Source organism: Aspergillus lentulus (genome assembly GCF_001445615.1).
Source record: "Aspergillus lentulus DNA, contig: Alt01, strain: IFM 54703, whole genome shotgun sequence".
Classification (NCBI taxonomy): Eukaryota; Fungi; Ascomycota; class Eurotiomycetes; order Eurotiales; family Aspergillaceae; genus Aspergillus; species Aspergillus lentulus.
Genome location: NW_028322123.1, coordinates 1,613,096 through 1,635,010, shown reverse-complemented (window position 1 = coordinate 1,635,010; position 21,915 = coordinate 1,613,096). Strand labels below are relative to the sequence as shown.

The window sequence follows — 21,915 nt, the reverse complement described above, 5'->3', positions numbered from 1 at the left end:
TCGAGGCAAGTCGATGCTTCATATGGTTATCTGTCGGGCATGTCCGGGGATGGATGGCCGTCCTTTCCTGCACTATGGCGGGGGCGTATTCCTTTGGACTCCACGTACAGTCCCTATTGGCACCCACTATTGGCACCCCTAGTATAGGCACCATCCCGATTTCCGGCTTCGTTTGGCCTCCGAAAAGTCGGCCTCCGAGCAGGGTTTCAGCGGTAGGCCATGCAGCGGCGGTCGCTGCTGTTAAGGTATCGACAAGCCCCTATTCACTACAGTTTCGACCATTCTGTTGGCTCTTTCCAACTCCCTCACCATGGCTTACACACTGACTGTACTCGTCCCCTGTTTGGTGCTGGCACTCGTTGTGGCCCGGCCTGTTCTCTACTGGATTCTGTCTGTCATAGTCGATGTACGTCTTTCCTGATGCTCTGATGCTCATTGCCAAGGATACTGACTTATGCCATGTAGGCCTTTCTACGATGGAAATACCCTTTGCCCCATCACGCGGGTTCTAAACCCATGCCTCGTGCCCGTTATACATGGCCCAACGGTCAAGGCACGGAAAAGTTCTTCAATGGACGTTCCGCTGCCAAACAGTGGCGACAGCAATGGGGTCCGATATATCAGATTTGGTCTGGCTGGTCCCCTGAAATGTCAGTCTGAGCTTCTCTCTCCCTCGCACGGTCCCAGCTGCTGATACTGACGATTGATAGTGTACTGACCACTCCTACCCATGCCGTCCAATTCTTCCGCAACTCGCATCGTCACACAAAAGCAGTGAACAATGATTCAGGCTGGCTATTCGGCGAAGTTCTCGGTGTCTGCGTCGGCCTGCTCAGTGGCTCTGACTGGAAACGGGTCCGGCAGCAGGTCGAAGACGGCTTTTCACGTCCAACCGCTGCTCGGTATACGGCCGACCTGGTCACTCTGGCCCGCGAATATGTCCACAGCACCCTGTTAGCGTCATCCGAACAAAGCCTCGAAACAAAAGGAATCATTCACGTCGAACCAGCCAAGACCCTCCAATTCTATCCCTTTCTGGCGGTGGCTCAGATCCTGTTCGGACGCCTGAGCCCGATGCAGCGTACGCAGCTGACCACGCTCGCTCCCTTGAGAGAAGAATTGTTCAAGGAGGTTATTCGGGGCGGCATCAATCGCTTATCTATTGCGCCCTGGTTCCGGTCGCGGGGAGTACGCCTCTTGAACGAATTCCAGACGCATTGGCAACAGTTTGTCGAAGACGCCTACCACAAAGCCGTCGAGCGCAACCAATCCCCTAGGCCGCTCGTCATCGGTCTTTGGGAGGCCTATCAGGCGGGAACAATTAGCAAACGTGAAGTAAGTGCTCGTCTCGACGGATCCTTTGAATGTTCTGACTCGTATAGTGCCTGCAAACCCTCGACGAGTCGCTCTACGCCAATTTGGACGTCACCACACATGCCCTCTCGTGGAATGTCTTGTTGCTGGCAGAGAATAGCGAGGCACAGACGGAACTGCGACAGGAAGTGCTCTCTGCGCTGCGAAGCGAGGCAAGCGAGTCGTACGAACGGTACATTGACCGGGATGACACGTTCCTGGCTGCTTGCGTCCTGGAATCGGCACGAATGCGCCCAATACTGCGTGAGCAAACACCCATGTCCATGGGAAAGCCATGTGCTAATGTCTTTGGCAGCATTTTCCAATCCTGAGTCGGCGCCCGAGGATCTATACGTGGACGGCTATCTCATCCCTGCCAATGTATGTAACTATCCTTCTGTGATGTCCAGAGCACCTTGTTGATATCTCCCAGACCAATGTTATCGTGGACGCCCAAGCGATCAACATCGAGAACCCTTTCTGGGTCAACGGAACTAAATACAATCCTCGACGGTTCTTCAGCCTCAACAAGTCAGACGTATGCCATTTCTGATCATCATTCCGATTTTCAACCTGACTGACTTTGTAGGTCCGCCATAATATGTGGCGCTTCGGGTTTGGACCGCGACAATGCCTCGGCAAGCACATTGGCGAACGGATGCTCAAGGCCATTGTCGCTGAGATTGTTCGCCAGTATGTCGTCTCTATCTCGGCAGACAGTGCTTCGGAGAAGAATGTTCTGCAGGAGGATAGCTGGGTGGGATTGCCTGCGACGCGGATTCAGTGCGTGCCGGTAGGACGAGAGGTCGAGAAGGATTAGATAGTCGTATAGTAAGAAAACGAAGCATATTTTTGGTCTGTCACTTGTGATTATGACCTGATTGCCCGAGTGCTCTCCAGATATTGATTCGATGCATCTCGTGCTGGAAACAGGGTAGCATCGAGTCGATTCAAATCGATCAGCTTCAGATGTCATAATCAGCCTGGATCACCTTGTAAACGATTAGGCCTTGTGGGAATCAAATCACATTTTTCAATCACATACATGCAACCAGCCCAGTTCGAGTCATGTCACGTAGCTCACTGCAGATAGAAATCTATGTACATATCCAATTCACATCGGCCGAAAGTCGATGATACAAGGCCAGGCGCGACGCACCCGATGCACCTGGTCAATCCTCCAACCGGCCAACTCTCCCAGCCGCTTCCAGTCCTCAAGGGACCGCTCCTTACCATTGCAGGTAATCATCATGATCAGATCGCCATAGCGAGGCAGACGACCCGATCGACCAGGCGACTTGATTGACTCGACGACCAGGAAGCGACTGACAGGCGACGGCACAATACTCCGGCGCACATTCTTGAGGATAGTAAGGACGTCGTCATCAACCCAGTCATGCAAACACCATTTCATGGTATACACCGCGGACGGCGGGATCTGCTTCGTGAAATCGCCGACAACGAGCTGCTGCACGCGCGACCCGATATCGCTGAACCGCCCGTGCGGTTCTCGGAATTCAGGCGTGACTAGCTCAATGACAGACTTGATATCCATGAGACTTCCCTGGAGATTGGGATGCGCTCGCAGCAGCGACGCCAGGAATGCGCCGGACCCGCCGCCGATGTCCAGGATGGGCTCGGAGCCGATCTCCTCCCAGGGATAGTCGACGGTCAGGCCGCGGGCTTGCGCTACGGCGCCGGCGCCCAGGGTCTTCTGGAACTTGGCCAGTTTCTGCTCTTTGGCGAGGTACTCGAAGAGGTCGAGTTCGGTGCCATAGGCGATCTGGGCGGCGGTGCGGCTCTCGCCTAGTTTGACGGCCTGGGGCATGGCGCGGCTGACGTCGAAGAACTCGTTTGGATACAGATCGGCCCAGAGGTGCCACTGGGCCCAGTGGTCGTGGCACAGAAGGAGGGATGCACGGTTGTTGCTGTAGGTATCGTCGGCGGCGTTGTAGGCGAAGATGCCATTGTTGACGAGTGTGTCCAGCAGCTGGGCAAGCCGCTCGGGCTGGATGCCGCAGCGCAGACCGAGGGTTGACACAGGCTGTGGACCATTTTCCGCCAGCCGGTCTGCCACTTGGGCTTCGACGACGGTCCAGAGCGCCTTGCTGTTGAGATATCCTAGCGAAACATTGTCAGTACGTACGCTCCGTGTGCTTATAGGACTCTCCACTTACCGAAGAAGCCATCAGTCAACAAGGAGACGGACGGAACGAGCTGCAGTTGAAGCTTGTCCATACTGTCTACCAGATCCAAGGCGCGCTGCTCCAGCTCCTTGTCGGGGAGCTGGTCCGGATGATGCAGCTGCTCATTCAGCCAGGATTGAACCTCGGGGGTCTCGATAGCGGATTGGATACGCTGCACATGTGCCTGTAGCTCGCGCAGCTCGTTGACAATAGCTTTCAATTCCTTGCGCGGCGTAGCATTGCCGTTCCGGGTGTCGTTCTCTAGTGGACCGGGCGCCATGGTTATCTCTTTGTTTGTAAACCTGTGGTTGATGTCTGGGATTGCATACTTGTTGATTGCGAGACCTCGGATACATATACTCGACACTGTCGGAGACATATGGAGACATATCGCCTTTTCGGTCGCCGAGCTCTAATATTGCACTTAATCGGTGACCAAGTTGATATATCGATCGAATAAGTAAATTACCGATCTACTTAATCTAGAATCTTCCATAGGCGCGAAATACTAGGATACTGTAGTCGAGGTAGAACCGTAGGGCTGGTCAACCCCAGGGCCAAGACATCGGGCTAAGTAGTAAGCAACCTAGAATCAACATACGATTAAAGGGATAGATTCAGTGATATAACTGTATTGCATAAAACTGCACTACTCTATTGATAGTGGGAGGACTAAGGATCACGCCTCTAACATTCCATACTCCTTCTCGCCGTGTCCAAATCCGGCGACGCGCTGCCATGCCCGTTTGACGGCCTCTCGTTCACTCATGCGAACCGACCATTCCTGCAGTTTTGGCCATCTCTCAAACTCCAGGCCAAACAGTTCCGCCGTGGATTTCATGGCAAAGGGCAAGGTGGCAATATCCGCAATGCTCGGTCGGTCCTTCAGAGCCAGGTACTCCTGGCCGGGTTCATTGAGGCGACGTTCCAGGATATCATATTGGACCGTAATGTTGCTGCGCAGTCTGCAAGCCATATTAGATAAATCTATGTTCAGTGTCAAACGCGAGAGGCAGTGATTACTTTTCAATCGTTTTGGGGAGCTTCTCCGGGTGCAGCTTATAAAAATACAGCCAGTACTTGGCCGTGGGCCCCAGAGCCGCCGTATGCAGTGTCAACCAGTTATTGATTTCAGCTCTCTCCTGCACATTTCGTCCGCCAAAGGTTCCGTCCTTGTCGTATGCATCGGCAATGTACATTAGGGTCGAGGTCGATTCCCAGGCGCGGAGGGTGTCCTGGCTGTCGGGGGAGCGGTCCAGGATGGCGGGCACCATCTTGTGAGGATTGATCTCGCTGAACCAGGGCGCGGACACCTTTTCAACGACGTAGATGTCATGAGGAACTCCGAGCTCTTCGAGTAGGATCAACGGTTTGACGGTGTTGTGCGTGGATGTGGCGGTGCCTGAAGCCACTCCATGAGTGGAGAGTTTTGACGATGAGTTCAACTCGACTCACCTTTCACCACGAAAAGCACCAGCTTGTTTACTACAAGATCGGAGGGTCGTTCGGTCATTTTCACGGATATAGAATGATTAGAGAACTGAGAATAGTTTGTGAAAGGTCAGCGAGGGTAGGTTAGCAAGGGTAGACGCAAACGATATCTGTGGTCCCCCGCTCTCCTATATGTATACAACAGCCTCTTGTAGCCACCCACCCACGCGCCATCCGAATTTTCGGAGGCCGTCGGTGCCTCGAGAAGTAGCTAAAGTGGACAGAGAGATAATCTGCTGGTTATCCCGTTTACTGGACGCAAAGAGCAAACAACATGGGGAAAGCGATGTTGCAGGACCCTCAGGGGGGCATCTGGTACTTTGCCTACGGCTCCAACTTACGACTATCAGTACTGGAAAATCGAGGCATCAAGGCCCTGGATATCAAGGCTGTCATTGTCCCCTCGCACTACTTGACCTTTGACATCTTTGGCATCCCGTACGCTGAGCCTTCGTTTGCCAGCGTCGCCCCCTTTGCACCTGACAAGAAAACCACTCTCCGACTGGGCGATTCACCCGCTCATCGCGACGTTCCTCCAGTCCAGGGACTCGCCTATCTTTTGAATCCCAAAGATTACCGGCAGCTGGTCATCAGCGAAGGCGGCGGAGTGGCCTACGATGAGGTCGAGGTCCACGCCTCTATCCTCGACGAGGACGGAAAACCAGACCCAGGCAGTACCTTGATCGCCCGGACCTTGCAAGCCAAGTATCCCTGGAGACCCAACGGTGCGCCCAGTGCGCGCTACCTGGTGAGCTGTCTGGGAAGAGAATTAAAGTGTGATATACTGATTTGAAGCAGGGCCTCATCTCGACGGGATGCAAACAGAATAAGCCGCTCACGGCATACAACGCCTATATCGATTCCTTACCGTCGTACGAGCCGCCGACATCCTTCTATGCGAAGTTGGGCGGTCTTCTCTTCCTGATGTTTTGGCGTCCGCCTCTTCGTGTTTTGATTCGACTCATCAGGGTGCACACGGACGAAGACGGACATTGTCCGCAGTGGCTCGGTTGGATTATTTTGACTCTGTATGGGCTGATGTGGGCATATCATGATCATATCCACTCGAAAATCTGGGGGCGAGGCGATGGCCGGAAATTACATTTTGAAGAGACTACGGGGGAGAAACTGCTAGATGGCTAGGCAAGGGTAGAATCGGTAGTGAATGTATCTGTTTTGTGCATTTTCGGAGAGAAATGATATTGAGACATTGGTTTATCCTGCGTGCATGGAGGCATGAAGAACGAGTGAGTACCTTGTAGCACTCAGTAGATGCATCCACACTTCGTCAGTGCCTACATGTACTTTGTATTATAATGAAAAAGGACAGAATATACAAAATAGGATGCTGATTGGCTGACGGGCCGTCCCTTGCCCTAGATGAGGTTGTTCGGAGACTTAACGGAGACTTTGCCGCCACACCGAATCACAGCGGATGATGCTGCAAACAGTCAGAGATGAGCAGATTTTTTTCAGTCTGAGCAGGGATCTGCAGTAGCCAGCCAGGCCGGAATTGTAAATAGGACTCCTGACAAGTAGCGAGTCTAGAAGGGCTTCTTAGCTAAGATGCAAACACGAGATGCATGAAAGTCTCCATGTCTCCGATATCTCTATAGATATAGACGCCCCTTTCGACTTGTCCTCCACTGCTCGCACTCATGTCTACAATCATCTTCAAGTCAATTAACCATTTCTACCGACATCAAGCATCATGTCTAATACTTCTTTCGAAGAGCCCAAGCGAGAGCTGAATGGTCCTCCCAGCGATTCCATCATGGGCCAGGACCCAGCCCCGGAGGAGGAGATGCAGTATCCCTCTGGCCTTGCCCTCAGTGTCATCATGGCGGGCCTGGTGGCTGCCATCTTCCTCATCTCGCTCGACACCACCATTGTCTCGACTGCCATTCCCAGAATCACCGACGAGTTCCACACGGTAGCGGATATCGGGTGGTATGGGTCCGCCTTCTTTCTGACGCTCGCCTCTTTCCAAGGCACCTGGGGCAAGATCTACCGCTACTTCCCCCTCAAGCTGAGCTTTATCGCCGCCGTCCTCCTCTTCGAAGTCGGTTCGTTGATCTGCGCCGTCGCCCAAAACTCCGTGACCCTCATCGTCGGCCGAGCCATTGCCGGCATTGGGGCTGCAGGTATCTCCTCGGGCTCTTACACCATCCTCGCCTTTTCCGTGCATCCAAGCCGCCGTGCAGCCATGACGGGCGCCATCGGGGCCAGCTTTGCCGTGGCTGCGGTTGCTGGCCCGCTCATCGGCGGTGCCTTTACGTCGAACACAACCTGGCGATGGTGTTTCTGGATCAATCTGCCCATTGGAGGGGTTTCCGCTGCCCTGATCGCCATCTTCTTCAAGGCACCGGCGCAGGCCCGCGCCAAGAACGTCCCGTACAAGGAGATCCTGCTGCAGATGGACCCATCCGGTATTGTGCTGCTGCTCGGCGCCATCCTCTGCTTCCTGCTGGCCTTGCAATGGGGTGGCTCAGCCAAAGCCTGGGGAAGCGCCGATGTTGTCGGCACTCTGGTCGGGTTTGGCCTCCTTCTCATCGCGTTTACCATCAATGAACTCTGGCTCCAGGAGAAGGCCATGATCCCACCGCGCCTGCTCAAGGGACAGACCATTCTCTTCTCCTGTCTCTTCACCTTTTTCTTCTCGGGATCGTTCTACTTGCTCCTGTACTACCTGCCGACCTACTTCCAGTCTGTCAAGGGCGCGTCAGCCTCGGACTCAGGTGTGCGCACCCTACCCCTGGTCCTAGGCGATGGTCTCTTCGCCACGCTCTCGGGCGCCGCCCTCGGCATGATCGGCTACTACATGCCACTGTTGACCCTCGGCGGTGTCCTCACTACCGTCGCTAGCGGCTTGCTCTACACTCTGGATCTGCACTCCGGGCCCAACGCCTGGATCGGATACCAGGCCATGGCGGGAATCGGTATCGGCCTCGCCATCCAGGTCCCCATGATGGCCAGCCAGGCGGTCGTCGGCGTCGAGGATCTCTCCACCGTTTCGGCCATTATCCTCTTCTTCCAATGCATGGGCGGGGCCATCTTTGTGCAGGCTGGCCAAGCTGCTTTCACCAACAAGCTGGTCCAGGAGGTGCTGCGCCACTTGCCGAACGTCAGTGCTGCGCGGGTCACGTCGACGGGTGCGACTGAGCTGCAATCGGAGTTCCACGGCCATGAGCTCCAGGTTATTCTCGAGGCCTATGTGGCCGGTCTGAAGGACGCTTTTATTGTGGCGATTGTGTTGGCGGGGATTGCTACCTTGTTGTCGCTTGGGTCGGGTTGGAGGAGTGTGAAGAGCAAGAAGGAGGAGCCTAAGGCGCAGCCTTGAGTATCTTATGAACAGGTCTTTGCGTGGTCCTTGACGAGGAAGGATGGTAAATAGCGTTTATATCCAGTCGATGTGCTTTTCCTTTGTATCTTCTTCCGAGGCTTTGTTATTGCAATCATAGTATTGTTGTGTCACTATATATCGTCTTTGCCATCATCTCCTAGTAGCTAGAGGTAATTGTCTAGACACTCTTTAGCTGAGTGTTTGACTTAGAACATTATTTAAATAATAAGGCTGCTCAATTCAAGCCCAGTCTACAGTCAAATGACTGCTTCATGTACATTTGACAAAGAGACGTGCATCTAACTGCAAAGAAATATCAAACTACTGGCGAAAACCCCCCTTAAGAAACAGAAACTGTTACAAGCGTAGAACAATGTCTTAATCTTCATGGCTCTATCGACTCTCTAATAATTACTCCACGTCCGGAGAGTAGTCGTCTACGGCCGACGACCCCAAACCGAGTTAAACCGAAGGATACCCCCAACCGTCTCAAACTCAACCTTGATATCCCTGAGAATGGGATCAAAGTCCTCAGCACGAATACCCGTGCCATCGGGAAGGCCTGCCTACGTCAGTAACCGCTACTATACCCAGTTCAAAAGCAAAGCAAAACTTACGCGTCGCAGCCGTCCTAAAGTTAGCCACCACCTCGAGCATATTCTGCTTCGCCATCTGCCCAAGCTTGGGGTCCGAATTTCCCGCCCCGATCGGAATCTCCATGACCTTCTCCTGCACATCCTCGAGCCCATACTCCTCCAACCACTGACGCACCAGTTTCCCCGGCCTTGGATTCCACCGGAAATGAGGCAGCATCTCAGCAACCAGGGCTTGGAAGCGTGCGAGAACGGGGTATTGCTTGCGCTGCTCGGGAGTGAGATGCTCGAGGCTGCCCTCGGTGAACTGGACCCAGCCGGTTCCTGGTTTTGCGAGCTCGACGAGTCTGTAAAGGGCCTGGCGGCCTTCGTCTGGGGGGAGGCAGGCAATCACCAATTTCTGGTGGACGAGGTCGAAGGAGTTGTGCCATTCGGTTGGCCAAGGTTCGGAGATGGATTGGATGTGGAATTCGGTGTTGGGGGGCGGGTTGGCTGGGAAGGCTGTGGCGGAGACATCAGTGCCGACTAGGGTGGGGGATTTGAGGAGGGTCGAGGCGTCATGTAGCCAGAGGCCTGCGCATATCAGTTTCTGGGGCATATAGCATAAGGCAGTGGTTGACTTACCGTTGAAGGTTCCGCTGTCGAGGACTCGCAGATTGGGTTTGTCGAAAGGCAGAGGAGCCAGGATCAGTTTGCCCATGTAGGTTTTGATCAGGTCATGTTGCATGTTCATGCGTCTCTTCTCCTGCTCCTCGTAGTTGAGGAGGTAGCCATTTTCAGAGTCAGGGAGGACAGTCATGGTGGCAGTCGCAGTTTCTGGTAGACAGTGATGAGTTTGGGCACGTCGTAGATGACTGTTGACTTTGAACCTGGTATAGATAGATACACCACTTATATAGACCACGTTCATGTCGAACACTCCACCCGTTTCGGACACCGAAATTGAATCTAAATGACCGTATGGGTCACGGCCTTGGCCATGACATTTGTTGAATGCTTTCGATTTTACGATTGAAGTAGTAGCACTCGGAGTCTCATCTCGGCGGATGAAGCTGTAGACTCGGACGAAGCCTACAATAGAAATGAATTCGTGACATAATGATCAAAGGCGATAGACCTCGTGTTAATGATATGCTCGGATACATTCGGATACATTTGTTCTAATTTCATATTGTTTGATACTATCCCACAGTAAAGGAGCGCTGAAATCTCAATTTTTCAAAGCCAGCCAAGTCACTTCAACCCCAAAGGCATGGAATAAACCACTTGCTTGATATCTGGGACTTCCTCCGTTTACGACCTTGGCCTAAACTCGACCTCGGCTTCAGCATCCGGAAAAATAGCCAATCCACCATACTTGGGCTTCGGATGAGGCCGTCCCTCAACCAGCCGTAGATCATAGTGACGAATCACGTAGGCCACCACTACCTTAATCTCCGCGCTGGCAAAGAACCGTCCCGGGCAAGCCCAGATGCCATGCCCAAAATTGATGTTGTCGGCCCCAGTAGAGGTATGCTGCCAGCGGTTCTCGTTGGCTCCTCCCTGCTGGCGCAGACGAGCGAAACGGAAAGCGTCGAATCGTTCTGGATTCGGATACAGAGTGGCATTCTGGTTGATGGGCTGCGCGCGCACCATCACCAGATATCCGGGGGGAACCACATGGCCGGTCTTCAGTCGGAGGCCGTTTGGATCGGTGACGACTCGGGGGATGTTGACCAAGGAGGTCGGACTCAGACGTTGCGATTCGCGCACAAAGCTGTCCAGCTTGATCAGGCGCGGGAGGGTGGTCTTGTCGATGGTCTCGGCGCCGACGTTGGGGCCTAGAACATGGTCGAGTTCCTCGCGTAGCTCGTCCACGACGGCTGGGTACGCAGCCAGGTCGAAAATGACGTAGGTCAGCGCATTGGACAGGTTGTAGATCGAGGCAAAAGTGGCGAGCAGTTGATCCCGCGTGAGCTGCTGGGCCGTGGCCGTTTTGCCCTGCGTCTGGTACCGCGACTTGAACCAGTCGATCATGTCGCCGCCGGGGATCTTCTCCTTTGTGGGCGCCAGCTTCTGCGCTTCTTGATCGGCAAGGAGCTTTGCGATCTTGCGCCCGATGAGCGCCTTGTTCTGCTCTAGGGTCTTGACCTCGCGCAGGAACGGGGCCACCAGCGGTCGGATCCAGTGCGGGTAGAAGCGCAGGACCATCCACGCGCGAGAGACATCCTGCGTGTAGTTGACGTTGGACTCGATCCAGTCTGGTTCTCGACTGAGGGGCAAGCCGACAAAGGCGCGGCCGGACAGGATTGTGGCGACCTTGGGCATGATCGACCGCGGCTTCACTCGGGTCCAGGTGTTGGGCGGGACCTGGAGCACTGTCGACATGGCGTAGTCGATCTCGGCTGTAAACGAGGCCAACACGGCCGGGGTGTTGCGGACAAGGAGATATCTCATCGCGTCGTCGAATTCGTCGGCCTTGGTGCCCATGTACGAGTATTCGCCGAGGAACTGGTTGTAATGGTGCTTCTTGATGGACAGCTGGTTCTCCGGCAGCGCCTTGACGGTGTCGATTTCAGAAACGGGCAGAACAACTAATTGTTGTCCTGGCACTCCCAGTGCGAACGGAGCATCTGGGTACTGCTACTGTCAGCTTCATAGAACGGACTGTGGTTGTTGTTGGGAGTACCTTGGCATGGCCTTCCTCCAGCGTTTTCACAATATCCTGATCACCAACACTTTGGAGAACCGGCAAGTCGAGTGCTTTCAGACTTTTTGTCTTTAGCAAGAAGAGTCGATATACCCAGTATAGCAGACCGACCCCAAACGAGACCGCGACTGCAGTTCGCAGGGACTGGGGGAGGTAGACTTGGTCCATGGGGAGTGCTTCAGATCTCACTCTTTGCTTTGAGAGAGGCTCAATTCAATTCTATGGGCAGTTCTCCATGAACTATATTTAATTCTATTTGATTCTTTCAAACATGGCGCAACATGCGTCTTATACATCGCTTGCATGGCGATTGGCCCATCCCGCGGAAACATTTTTCGGATCCCGAGAAAAGTGTCCGAACTCATCTGAGGTATTTAAATACGACGCAAACGAGGCTCTTTCTTTCTTCATTTCTTTTCTCTTGTTAATCTCTTGCATAAACTTACCATCTTGAATACCACAAACATGTCGATCGGCAAACTACTATCCAACGGAGCCCTCCTCGTCGACGTGCTCATCATCGGCGCCGGTCCGGCTGGTCTGTCAACAGCCACCGGCCTGGCTCGTCAACTACACACAGCAGTCGTCTTCGACTCTGGCGTGTACCGCAATGCAAAGACCCAACACATGCACAATGTCCTCGGATGGGACCACCGCAACCCCGCCGAGCTGCGCGCCGCAGGTCGCGCCGATCTGACCAACCGCTACTCGACCATCCAATTCCAGAACAGCAGCATCGAGGCGATCAGACAGATTGAAAGCCACCAGCTGTTTGAGGCGCGCGACGCCGAAGGCCAGCGCTGGTATGGTCGCAAGGTCGTGCTGGCGACCGGCGTCCGAGACATCCCACTCGACATCGAGGGATACTCCGAGTGCTGGGCGAATGGCATCTACCACTGTCTCTTCTGCGACGGCTACGAGGAACGTGGCCAGGAGACCGCGGGTGTCCTTGCTCTGGGGCCTATCGCGAATCCTCCGCGGGCTCTGCATCTGGCTCGCATGGCCCAGCGGCTGTCCGAGTCTGTCACCGTCTACACCAATGGCAATGAGCAGCTGGCGAATGAGATCCAGCAGGCTGCCGAGGCGTCCCCTGCTGGCGCCTCGTGGCTAAAATTCGATGCTCGGCCCATCACGCGATTCGAAAAGGGCGAGGTCGCCAAGAGCGTCATTGTTCATTTTGGCGAGAACGAGTCGAGAACAGAGGGCTTTTTGGTATGTTGCCCAGTCTAGTCTGAAGAGATGTCCTGCTAACCGCTGCAACCCGCTCAGGTGTACAACCCCCAAACAGAGGTGAACGGACCGTTTGCCAAGCAGCTCGCTTTGAACATGACAGAAGGAGGAGATATCGTGACCACGCCTCCCTTCCATGAGACCAGTGTACCTGGAGTATTTGCAGTCGGCGATTGTGCCACGCCGTTAAAGGCCGTCACCCCGGCGGTGGCGATGGGATCTTTGGCTGCTGGAGGTCTGGTTGCTCAGTTGCAGGCTCAGCCATTGCCGGAGTTTCGTCTCGATAAGGAACTATAGGAGTTTGTTGTAGTTGTACATAGTTTTTCTAGTTTCGCGAGGTTCAATTGAAATCAAGTGACTTTCCTTATCCTGCGAATAGTTCCAGATTCGTGAGCTATCTGTCTGCAAGAGATTCGTACCGAAGTAGATGAGAATCAAGACGCGGAGATGCAGGCGCACAAGACCTGGCGCCGGTCTGAGACTTCATATTGCATTTGGCTCGCCGTGGATAGCTATATATCCCACCGGTGATACAAAATCGGCGACCGAAACTGCGGCATGACTCTGATGGAGACACATATATCATAATATAACACCCCCAGAACGCAGACAACCCTCAACAACAGCAACATCACCATGGCGACCTCCACCCCCTTCTTCGAATACAACATCTCCTTCACCACCCCCGCCAACCCGCCATCATGTGAGACCAAGCTCACCGCAAAGGATCTCTGGACCGGCATCGCCCGCGTGGCAGATACTCCCCAGGAATATGCGCCCTACGTATCCAAGTGCGAGGTGCTCTCGCGCAACGGCCACGCTCTAGAGCGCAAGCTGACCATGGCCAACGGGGCGGTCCACAAAAGCGACGGGGAGATTATGTATCAGGATGTGTGGATTGCGGATCGTTTACTGGTAGCTACCAGCCTATTACTTCAAGAGCTTGTCCTTGCATGCCATGCTGACCTGTCCAGGTGGAAGCAAGAACCAAAGATACCGGCGCGAAGACTACCTTCCTGCTGTCGTACCACGACTCGGCAGCCGTCAGCCCTGACTCGACGGATATCAGCTTTACTGTGATCTACGAGTTAAAGTTGGCCGGGATCCAGCCTGGAAGTCCCGAGGCTGAACGCATTCAGGCGGAATACCCCGAGCTGGCGCGCAAGGCCTGCACGTCGACGGTGGAACAGATTCGCGAACGGAAGAAGAATGGGCAGTTGGACGCGTGGGCTCAGGCTGGTAACGTTCCTGGCTGGTGATAGATGGGTGAATATTGATGGGACTCAATACGATGCGCCGTCTGGCATCGATCATCTGAGTGTAGTCTGGATGGTGTAAATAAAGGCCGGGCAGATCTCTTTTATATCATATGCCTTCATGATTATAGCCACACTTGCATTGTAGAGAGTGAAGTTAATAGGTTATTGGTGCGTTAAACAGTACTGTATCAGGATGTGAGAACAATAATTCTATGTTGATCTATGGATGGACGATACCAATAACAGAGACCATGAGCTACCCATACGCTCAAGTAAGTTGTGAGATAGTTAAACTAAGTACTCTGCTGCTATACCTGTAATTAGCTAATGCAGGTGGCCAGAACTTATGATGTAAGTGCAGTCTTAGTGTCTAACATGCTTTGAATCATTATGCCCAGGGCTATGTGCCCTGTATTACAAGCCCAGCCCTGCCCATAGGTCGTCCACGGTCTCCCTAACTGAAAACCGAGCAGAATCAGAGAGTCAGGGATGAAAGATTGACGGCCATGAGGATAACTGCTACCTTTGGGTTATTACTATGCTGAAGGCCGTCTGTATATAAGATTGGATCTCACCAATCTCAGTCATCTTGCTGCGCCTATACCATTTCCAAAGTGAATACAAGGTCAATAGGCTCACCCGAAGAGAGCAGGTTAAGAAGACCACGCTCGACTAAGACCTGACAGGATACCTTTCTCAAGAAGACTTCCTCTGTCAAGTTGTCCAGATTCACGTCGTCGCGGCTGTCTCAGTTGAATTCTCTGCGACCGCTTGCCTCGTGGTTGGTTCGGTCATTAAGGAGCGCCTCTGTACACGCGGCCAATTCGGCCACTGTGGCGTACTCGTTGTGCTCGCAGTCATCGACAATATTGTCAATCAACGGATCTCCATCTAGGTCCGGAAATTCATGTTCTGTAGTAGCTCCACAACCTTACGTCCATGCTCCTTAGGCGTCTCGGTAAGACATTGATCTTCCTAAACCTCGAAACCGTAGTTTATCAGGTAGTACAAGGAGCCGAGGGCGAACTGCTCCGTTCGAGGGCCCAAGAAGCCAGAACTTCCAGGTGGTCCCTCTTCTGTTTCAATGCTGTTGAGTATCCTTCCATATGGGGCAACGCAAGCTTCGAAATTCGACCCGACTTCCGCGTTACAATCGAAATCGCAATCGAAATCGGATAGTTTCAGTCGTTCGTGATCAAGGAGGATATTCTCAGGCCGAAGGTCACCATGAGCGAGGTTGGGCGATTCGAGGAAAGCAACGGCTTGAGCGAAGCGTTCATCCATTTTTTCCGCAGGGGGAGAGGTTCCAACTTTTCTACTTTGGTAACCATCATCGTTTCTTCGTCTCGAATAAGATTGCTTTCCATCCTGGAAAAAAGGGTACATTTAGCGACGCAGTCAGTGGGCATACCGCGCACCCTGTCAACTGCCAAAAGGGGTCACACCTCTCATGTACTCGAGAAAGATGCCGTTGACTGTGTACAAGAAGCACTGCACTATAGAAGAATAGGGTGGGTGTCGCGCGAAGATCTCATAGACTCTGATTTCTTTTTGAAATTGCTCTCTCTCCATCTCCCCCAAGTGGGGACCATGACCACGATGCGAGGATGGACCTCATAGACGAATGAGATGCCTCCTTGCCAGACCCAATGCACTCCAGGAAACTCTCGTTGGATGTCCATGGCAAGAGTGATATTCTGAAGAGCAGAGAAAAGGTGAGGTCCTGACCTTAAATAAGGCTGTACAGCTCAGAAATTTTGGTACTACATGACCTGTCACTCAAGACTGAAACAGACGCACTCTGGCATTCCAGGATTGGTGGCCAATCCGCCCTTTGTCCGGGACTGACACCAAAGAAATATCCACTCGGCTGCTTTGCATGGCGCTCTACTCTAGAAAAATGTGATCTAAGCATCTTTCTTTATTTACCACCGAGCTTTCCCCGACTATGGGATGTTGCAGGGCTCAAGATAACCGACACCAACAAGCATACTGACAATGAATGTGATCTTGAAGCCCATATTGCGAGGACAGATCCGTCGCACTGTGGTCGTCCGCTCTTTTGAACATTCTTGGAATGCTATGAGGAGAGTGGCCCTGAAGGAGAGCATCTATGCCTTGCCTATGAGCTTATGAGGGACCGAGTATGGTTTTTCCAGAAACTTATTAAGATGGGAGGACTCGCTGGCAATTATCAAGACGTACATATGCGTTCTTCTTGCGGGTCTCGATTATCGTCGGAAAGAATGCAGGGTTGTCCATACTGGTATGTATCTATCTTACTGAACTGGTGCATTCATATCATACTGCTTACAGCCTGTCTTGCAATTTGAAACTTGAGAGTATCATAATCGTATCTAAAGGTCTACCTGTGCTTGGAGACTTCAAGGATTCCCAATTACATCAACTAATGCAATACAAAATTGACTCTATAGGCTCTCTGGTCCATCACTAACACTATTGTTTCGGGTCACTGGTGAAATTGAGAATCTAGCCCCTAACCTAACTAGTAGAGATTATAGTGGGTGTAAAGCAGGTAGGGAGATACTATATAGTGGTGGGAACCCTATATCCTAGTCTGGTTCTGACAGGATGTCGCATACTTTTGTTGATCCCTGTGGAAGCCTTAATGATTTCAGTAAAATAAATAGAATAAATAATATAAACTGCATTGTGACTAGACAATAGCTGACTTTAGGCGTCTCTCCTTTACAGATACTGATAACTACTATATCTGGTAGAGTTTTAAGCAAGTTCTACAGTGCAGTGGTATTAGCAAGACTGCGATGATATAGACATCTGTCCTAACATGCATTATAGTCAGTTCCTTCAATAATACTTTGAAGTCATCTTATTCTAAATTGTACTCACTATTTGAGAATAGTATCACAGAACCAAAGTGCGGACCGTACCTATACTATCTCTCCGGTCTGGCAGATAAAACTCCACAGCACTAAGCTCTTTTCAAGAGCCGGATACTTTTTCACTCTAATATAGCGCGTTCAGCCTTGCAAGGGTATAAGAAGCCAGCCTCTCAGATTTTATTATCAGATTAATAATCCATGTTAGTTCACTGCGCCGCAATACAAAAAGGGAATAATCTCAAACAACTAGGCGTCTGACTTGGTGCACTTCAGGGGCACTCACAGAGAATCCACAGGAGCATTTTTTCTTCCGTGTAATTTGTCCTCTTTTCTACTTCACACAGCAAGGTTTCACCAGAAGATGGCGGAAGTTACCCGCGAGCAAGCTCGACAAATTGTGCATGAGATTGGCCAAAGGAATGGTATCATCACTGACGAAGATCGAGCCGCAACGCCCCCTGCTGTTATAAAAGCGCTACAGAGTGTTCGAAATCAACTTGGAAGGCTTCGGCACCCTTGGACGCCATGCGACACACCGGATGTTAGAAGGCATGTTGTGTTCCAATTGATCTCCAGCGCCCGCTCGTTGCACTATAATTGGGCAAAGAAGCAAGGAAAAGAACCCTATTTCTCCTTGGATGTATCTGCAGACCGTATGGTTATCGACACCAATGATGATGGGTGCTTGAAGAGTGACATCCTGCAACTTTCCGAGGGCTGTTCTGCTTTCCTCCCCAATGCCCGAACCAACAACCTGTATGATACGGTTCTTCTATATACTTCTAGAATTGCGAGGGAAATCCATGTACAGTCAGGTCCGTTTTCCTTCGTCCTTGGGCCTCGAAGTCCCGGTGACAGGCTTGGGTTTACAACCCCGGTAAACAAAGACCCGGCATCCTTGCCTGAAAAAGTACGCACCAGGATAATTTTGTACCCTGCTCTGCCGGGGGGGTTTAATAAACTGGTGCATGAGTTTAAGGATATTGCAAACAGCGGTTTCGTGCTGCTCAATCCTGATGACACTTGCCGACCTATGTGCAAGAAATTTGTTTTAGTTGCCCGTCTGGACAGTTTCCAGACAACAAGCCTAACATACGAAGTCCAAGTGCGAGACGGTATCCTGGAGGTCACCAAAACATATCCGGGTCTTTTTACATCCTCTTTACAATCATCTACGGAGCGTTTCCTTCTATACAGGCCAGTCATTCCGTCGACGTCGTTTGAGCAGATGGCACTATTGTTTCCTATCGATCAAGCCTCAAGGCCCATTATACGATCTCGGAAGGCCTACCATATTGTTGGTTCGTTCGCCTTCCCTATTAGGAAAGTGGGATTGAGTGTATGCGGTTCGTTTGATGCCATCTCCAAGTAGGCTGCTGACTTTATAGTTCATTGTTTGCGCGACTGTGTCGAAATTCGAGCCGGTGAGCGATGCCGACATCGAGACTTCTACCTTATTACAAGATTGTGTCCTTAATTCCTTCTGTGCTGCCGTTTCCGTTTGTCAAGATCACTCCATGCGTTACCGATGGGTCCAGTACATCCCCAAACCGAGCACTGTCTCACCAGCCTGGCGTGAAACAGTGGAAAAGGTAATTGAAAACCTCCGAGGGGCCGCTGTTTGTCAGAGTCACAAGGGTGTTCGAAAACGCTTGTCTTCACTTCGGTACTTGTCACCGGAGCATTATGGAGTAGATAACGAGCCCTTGTTCGGAGCTTCGGGTGACGAACATTACCTTTCTACCAAATACAGTGCCTACCTTGATCTTTTGAAGCCTCTAGGTCTCCAAGAAGTCTCGGACCACGAAGTCCTGGAAAGGCTCAAACCGATCCTGACAAAGCCTTTGCGCGTGCTGCTAAGTTCCGACTCACAAAAGGAACGGATATCGCGTATCGTACGACTGCTAATAGTGTGGCTCAAGAGGGATCCCGATAACACTTTGGCAACTGAGATCAGGAATTTCCCAGTTATTGAGTTGAGCAACGGATCTTTCATTCGAGGAAACGACCTAAATTCGATAAATTTGGCTTCTGCAAAGGATGTTGTCTACTTTTCGACAGACACCAACGGCAATGACATTCCGAAATGTCTTGATATTTTGACTGTTTCAGAGGAAGCAGTCAGGGACAACGACCAAAAAGAACTCTTCCGTCTCCTTGGGGTTCGACGCGCATCTCCTGAACTGGTCATGCAGCTGATCAGCCACCACAACCATGCCATCTCCCTCGGGCTGACGACTGCTCGGAATCCTATAGCCGAGTCTATGTACATTCTAAGCTACGTCTATCACAGCTGCGCCAAAGACGATCGCCTGAAGCCGCCTTGCCTGATGCTTTTTGATAAGCACTGTATGAGGAGACCGGTATGTAGGACCTCTTGCCCTAGATACTTCCCCTTCGATGTATATCTCGGAACAGATGGTGCCTACGGCACGGAAGCTATTGCAGAAAGATTGGACTCGGGCTCTCTAATCGGCCCTCGCCTTCTTCTGTTGCACACTGCCTTTCTCGATCCAAATCGCATAAGCAAAACGCACATTGCCAATGATACGTGGAGAATATGGCTGGAACAGCAAGGGATAATACGGCGAGTTCCCCGGTTAACACAGACGAACAACCGTAAAGAGTTCTCTGATCTATTCAATGCAATAATATCCCACCATCCAGACCTTCTTATAGGTATCTTGGGAAGGTACTGGGACACATACGAAACAGAGGTAAAAGAAGAACCGCTCATTGCATCCGCTATCAGGGGAGCGAAAGTCCCGACGTTAAATGGACTAGCGAGGCTTGATGAATGCTACTTTCCCATCCCAGAGATATGTAACTTGGTTGAGGCCGTGTCCACCACATTGAATATCAACTTTCTCAAACTACCGGAGCCCTGGGGCCCGGAGAGTGAGCAGGAATGGGGATTTCTCCGAGAGCTCGGTGTGTCCGGTGGTGGAGCGGCGGCTTTTATTAAGGTCATTAAGGATCGCTTGTTATCCACCATGACACTGGAGGACGCCAAACCGCATTTTTTCGAATTATACAGATGGATATCTGAGAGGTCATTCGACGACTTGTGGTATGACCGCTTTTCAAACTGCTCTATTCTGTTCTGACGTAGGTAGGGAATTTTTCGACGATGAGAAGACCGTCTATATTCCGGATAGCGGTGACGGTGCGAAGTTAGTGCGTCTCGACCAATGCGTTTGGCATGGCCCCTCGTGGTTGCGTACTGCGTACGCTCTTGCGTTGCATGAGGAATATGCGAGCGACTGGAAAATACGGCGCCTATTTTCAGACACACTTACTGTGCAGGATGCGGACTGGGGAACCTATATGACAGAATTGATGCACTTACAGGACGTTGGAGTAGGCTTGATAGAAGAGACGCGAAGGATATACCAGGCTATCACGGAGGATATACGAAATGAGGAGAATTCTTTGGACAGTCTGCGGTGAGTCTACACTCCAGACCGGTGCCTAAACACCCTCTAACAGTGGCTCAATGATTAGGAGTCAGTTCGAGCGATACAAGATGATATATGTACCAGGCTCAAAGCAGTGGTATGCACCTCAACAATGCATCTGGGCATCATTTTCAATCGGGGGTAAAATGGGCATAAGAAATGTCTATCCAGCTATGGAGAGCTTTTTTGTCGAGGAGCTCCAGGTCCAGCGACCTTCCATACGTTGTTATATCAGCCGGATTCAGCATCTTTGCATAGATAAAGGAAATGTCATTGAGGTTATTGAGGCTCTGTGCCATATCAACAACCTCGGACCAACCGAATCTGACTTGGATTGTCTCAAGCGTATCAATTTCCTGCCCATCGAGAACCCCGAGGAAGAGTTTTACTGGGGATCTGTCGCATCCGATTTCTTCATCATCGATAGGGACGGCTGGCCCTTGCTATTCTATGGAGAGGTGCCGACGGTGCAGTTTCGCCTGGAAGAAGTCCGTGAATTAGCTCCACTCTTAAAATCTCTGGGGCTAGAAAACCGCTTCATCTCCGTTTGCGCAGTGAGGAAAACCAGCGTCTCAGAAATACCTTTGCAAACCTCACCGCAACTTACGACTGACTTCCGTCAAAGATCATTGGGTTTGTCTAGGTGCGTTTCTCCACGTAATTGATTCTGAGAGACTTACGGCTAAAACTTTCTAAGATGCATCTCTCACTACCGCGGCGCAAGTGTACGTGTTGCTCGCGAAATATACGACCTTTTTCGGAAGGCCTTAGTATTTGAAACTGAGCATATCGTCGGAGAATGTACCTTGACTTCGCTGTCTGGCTCCAGCACAAGCAAGGAAACATACAGCAGACTACACATGGAATATCTCAACGGCAAATTGAGCATCTTCGTTCCTCGTGAAGCAAATGAAAGACTGATATGCTACGCGACGCAACTGCCGGAGTCATTGATGACCTCGCTGGAAATCAAACATCCCGCTGCCTATGGGATATTCGCCACAGTTCTTCAGGTACCAGTGGAGATCGTGGACGGTATATTAGAGACTCATGGTATTCCCGAACTATCCGATCTGGACCCTCTCAGCCCGGTGATCATCGACGATTCAGAATCTGTCTACGAGGATGCGGTAGAGGAGGTTTTCGTACCGAGGGCTTCGATTGCTTGGGGTGGCAAGGATCAATTGCTAGGATCTGGACAGTCCGAACTTCAGCTGACTCTACGATCAAAGGACACGGCCATCACGAAGTATCGCAAACTCTCTCACAAACACGAAACGACGGTCAAGGAACATGCAAACGGACGAAAGATGTAGTAGGGATCATCTGTATTAACTACACTTGCCAGTAACTTAATCAACCGCACGAGCTGGCAGCTTTCCGCATCCATGGGAGACCAGGAGCTTTCCAGGTGTAAAAACCAAGCTTGGCTAAATTCTAGTGAAAAGT

At 51.6% G+C, this 21,915-nt stretch overlaps 10 protein-coding genes across 10 annotated transcripts; 5 read left to right on the top strand and 5 right to left on the bottom strand.

Moving 5' to 3' along the window:
- Positions 1-310: 310 nt before the first annotated feature.
- Positions 311-2,173, top strand: gliC (cytochrome P450 monooxygenase gliC; the record flags this gene model as incomplete). The annotated part of the gene is made up of 7 exons (XM_033554945.2): positions 311-406; positions 466-650; positions 711-1,335; positions 1,383-1,617; positions 1,670-1,734; positions 1,787-1,891; positions 1,943-2,173. The coding sequence occupies 7 exons, from the start codon at positions 311-313 to the stop codon at positions 2,171-2,173; spliced, it is 1,542 nt and encodes a 513-aa protein (XP_033410836.2).
- A 294-nt stretch (positions 2,174-2,467) lies between these two features.
- Positions 2,468-3,819, bottom strand: gliM (O-methyltransferase gliM; the record flags this gene model as incomplete). The annotated part of the gene is made up of 2 exons (XM_033554946.2): positions 2,468-3,474; positions 3,531-3,819. 2 exons carry the CDS (start codon positions 3,817-3,819, stop codon positions 2,468-2,470), a joined length of 1,296 nt encoding a protein of 431 aa, XP_033410837.1.
- Positions 3,820-4,218: 399 nt separating this feature from the next.
- On the bottom strand, positions 4,219-5,052 carry gliG (glutathione S-transferase gliG; the record flags this gene model as incomplete). Its single annotated transcript, XM_033554947.2, has 3 exons — positions 4,219-4,504; positions 4,563-4,941; positions 4,995-5,052. 3 exons carry the CDS (start codon positions 5,050-5,052, stop codon positions 4,219-4,221), a joined length of 723 nt encoding a protein of 240 aa, XP_033410838.2.
- A 252-nt stretch (positions 5,053-5,304) lies between these two features.
- Positions 5,305-6,173, top strand: gliK (gamma-glutamyl cyclotransferase gliK; the record flags this gene model as incomplete). The annotated part of the gene is made up of 2 exons (XM_033554948.2): positions 5,305-5,778; positions 5,829-6,173. The coding sequence occupies 2 exons, from the start codon at positions 5,305-5,307 to the stop codon at positions 6,171-6,173; spliced, it is 819 nt and encodes a 272-aa protein (XP_033410839.2).
- A 568-nt stretch (positions 6,174-6,741) lies between these two features.
- Positions 6,742-8,370, top strand: gliA (MFS-type gliotoxin efflux transporter gliA; the record flags this gene model as incomplete). Its single annotated transcript, XM_033554949.2, has 1 exon — positions 6,742-8,370. One exon carries the CDS (start codon positions 6,742-6,744, stop codon positions 8,368-8,370), a length of 1,629 nt encoding a protein of 542 aa, XP_033410840.2.
- Positions 8,371-8,810: 440 nt separating this feature from the next.
- gliN (N-methyltransferase gliN) lies at positions 8,811-9,765 on the bottom strand (the record flags this gene model as incomplete). The annotated part of the gene is made up of 3 exons (XM_033554950.2): positions 8,811-8,935; positions 8,991-9,539; positions 9,591-9,765. 3 exons carry the CDS (start codon positions 9,763-9,765, stop codon positions 8,811-8,813), a joined length of 849 nt encoding a protein of 282 aa, XP_033410841.2.
- Positions 9,766-10,259: 494 nt separating this feature from the next.
- gliF (cytochrome P450 monooxygenase gliF) lies at positions 10,260-11,823 on the bottom strand (the record flags this gene model as incomplete). Its single annotated transcript, XM_033554951.2, has 2 exons — positions 10,260-11,585; positions 11,635-11,823. 2 exons carry the CDS (start codon positions 11,821-11,823, stop codon positions 10,260-10,262), a joined length of 1,515 nt encoding a protein of 504 aa, XP_033410842.2.
- Positions 11,824-12,120: 297 nt separating this feature from the next.
- On the top strand, positions 12,121-13,182 carry gliT (thioredoxin reductase gliT; the record flags this gene model as incomplete). The annotated part of the gene is made up of 2 exons (XM_033554952.2): positions 12,121-12,867; positions 12,925-13,182. 2 exons carry the CDS (start codon positions 12,121-12,123, stop codon positions 13,180-13,182), a joined length of 1,005 nt encoding a protein of 334 aa, XP_033410843.1.
- Positions 13,183-13,521: 339 nt separating this feature from the next.
- Positions 13,522-14,144, top strand: ALT_0500 (SRPBCC family protein; the record flags this gene model as incomplete). The annotated part of the gene is made up of 2 exons (XM_033554953.2): positions 13,522-13,800; positions 13,860-14,144. 2 exons carry the CDS (start codon positions 13,522-13,524, stop codon positions 14,142-14,144), a joined length of 564 nt encoding a protein of 187 aa, XP_033410844.2.
- Positions 14,145-14,892: 748 nt separating this feature from the next.
- Positions 14,893-15,428, bottom strand: ALT_0499 (putative Rho-associated protein kinase; the record flags this gene model as incomplete). Its single annotated transcript, XM_089598993.1, has 2 exons — positions 14,893-15,035; positions 15,134-15,428. 2 exons carry the CDS (start codon positions 15,426-15,428, stop codon positions 14,893-14,895), a joined length of 438 nt encoding a protein of 145 aa, XP_089456657.1.
- Between the last annotated feature and the right edge of the window lie 6,487 nt (positions 15,429-21,915).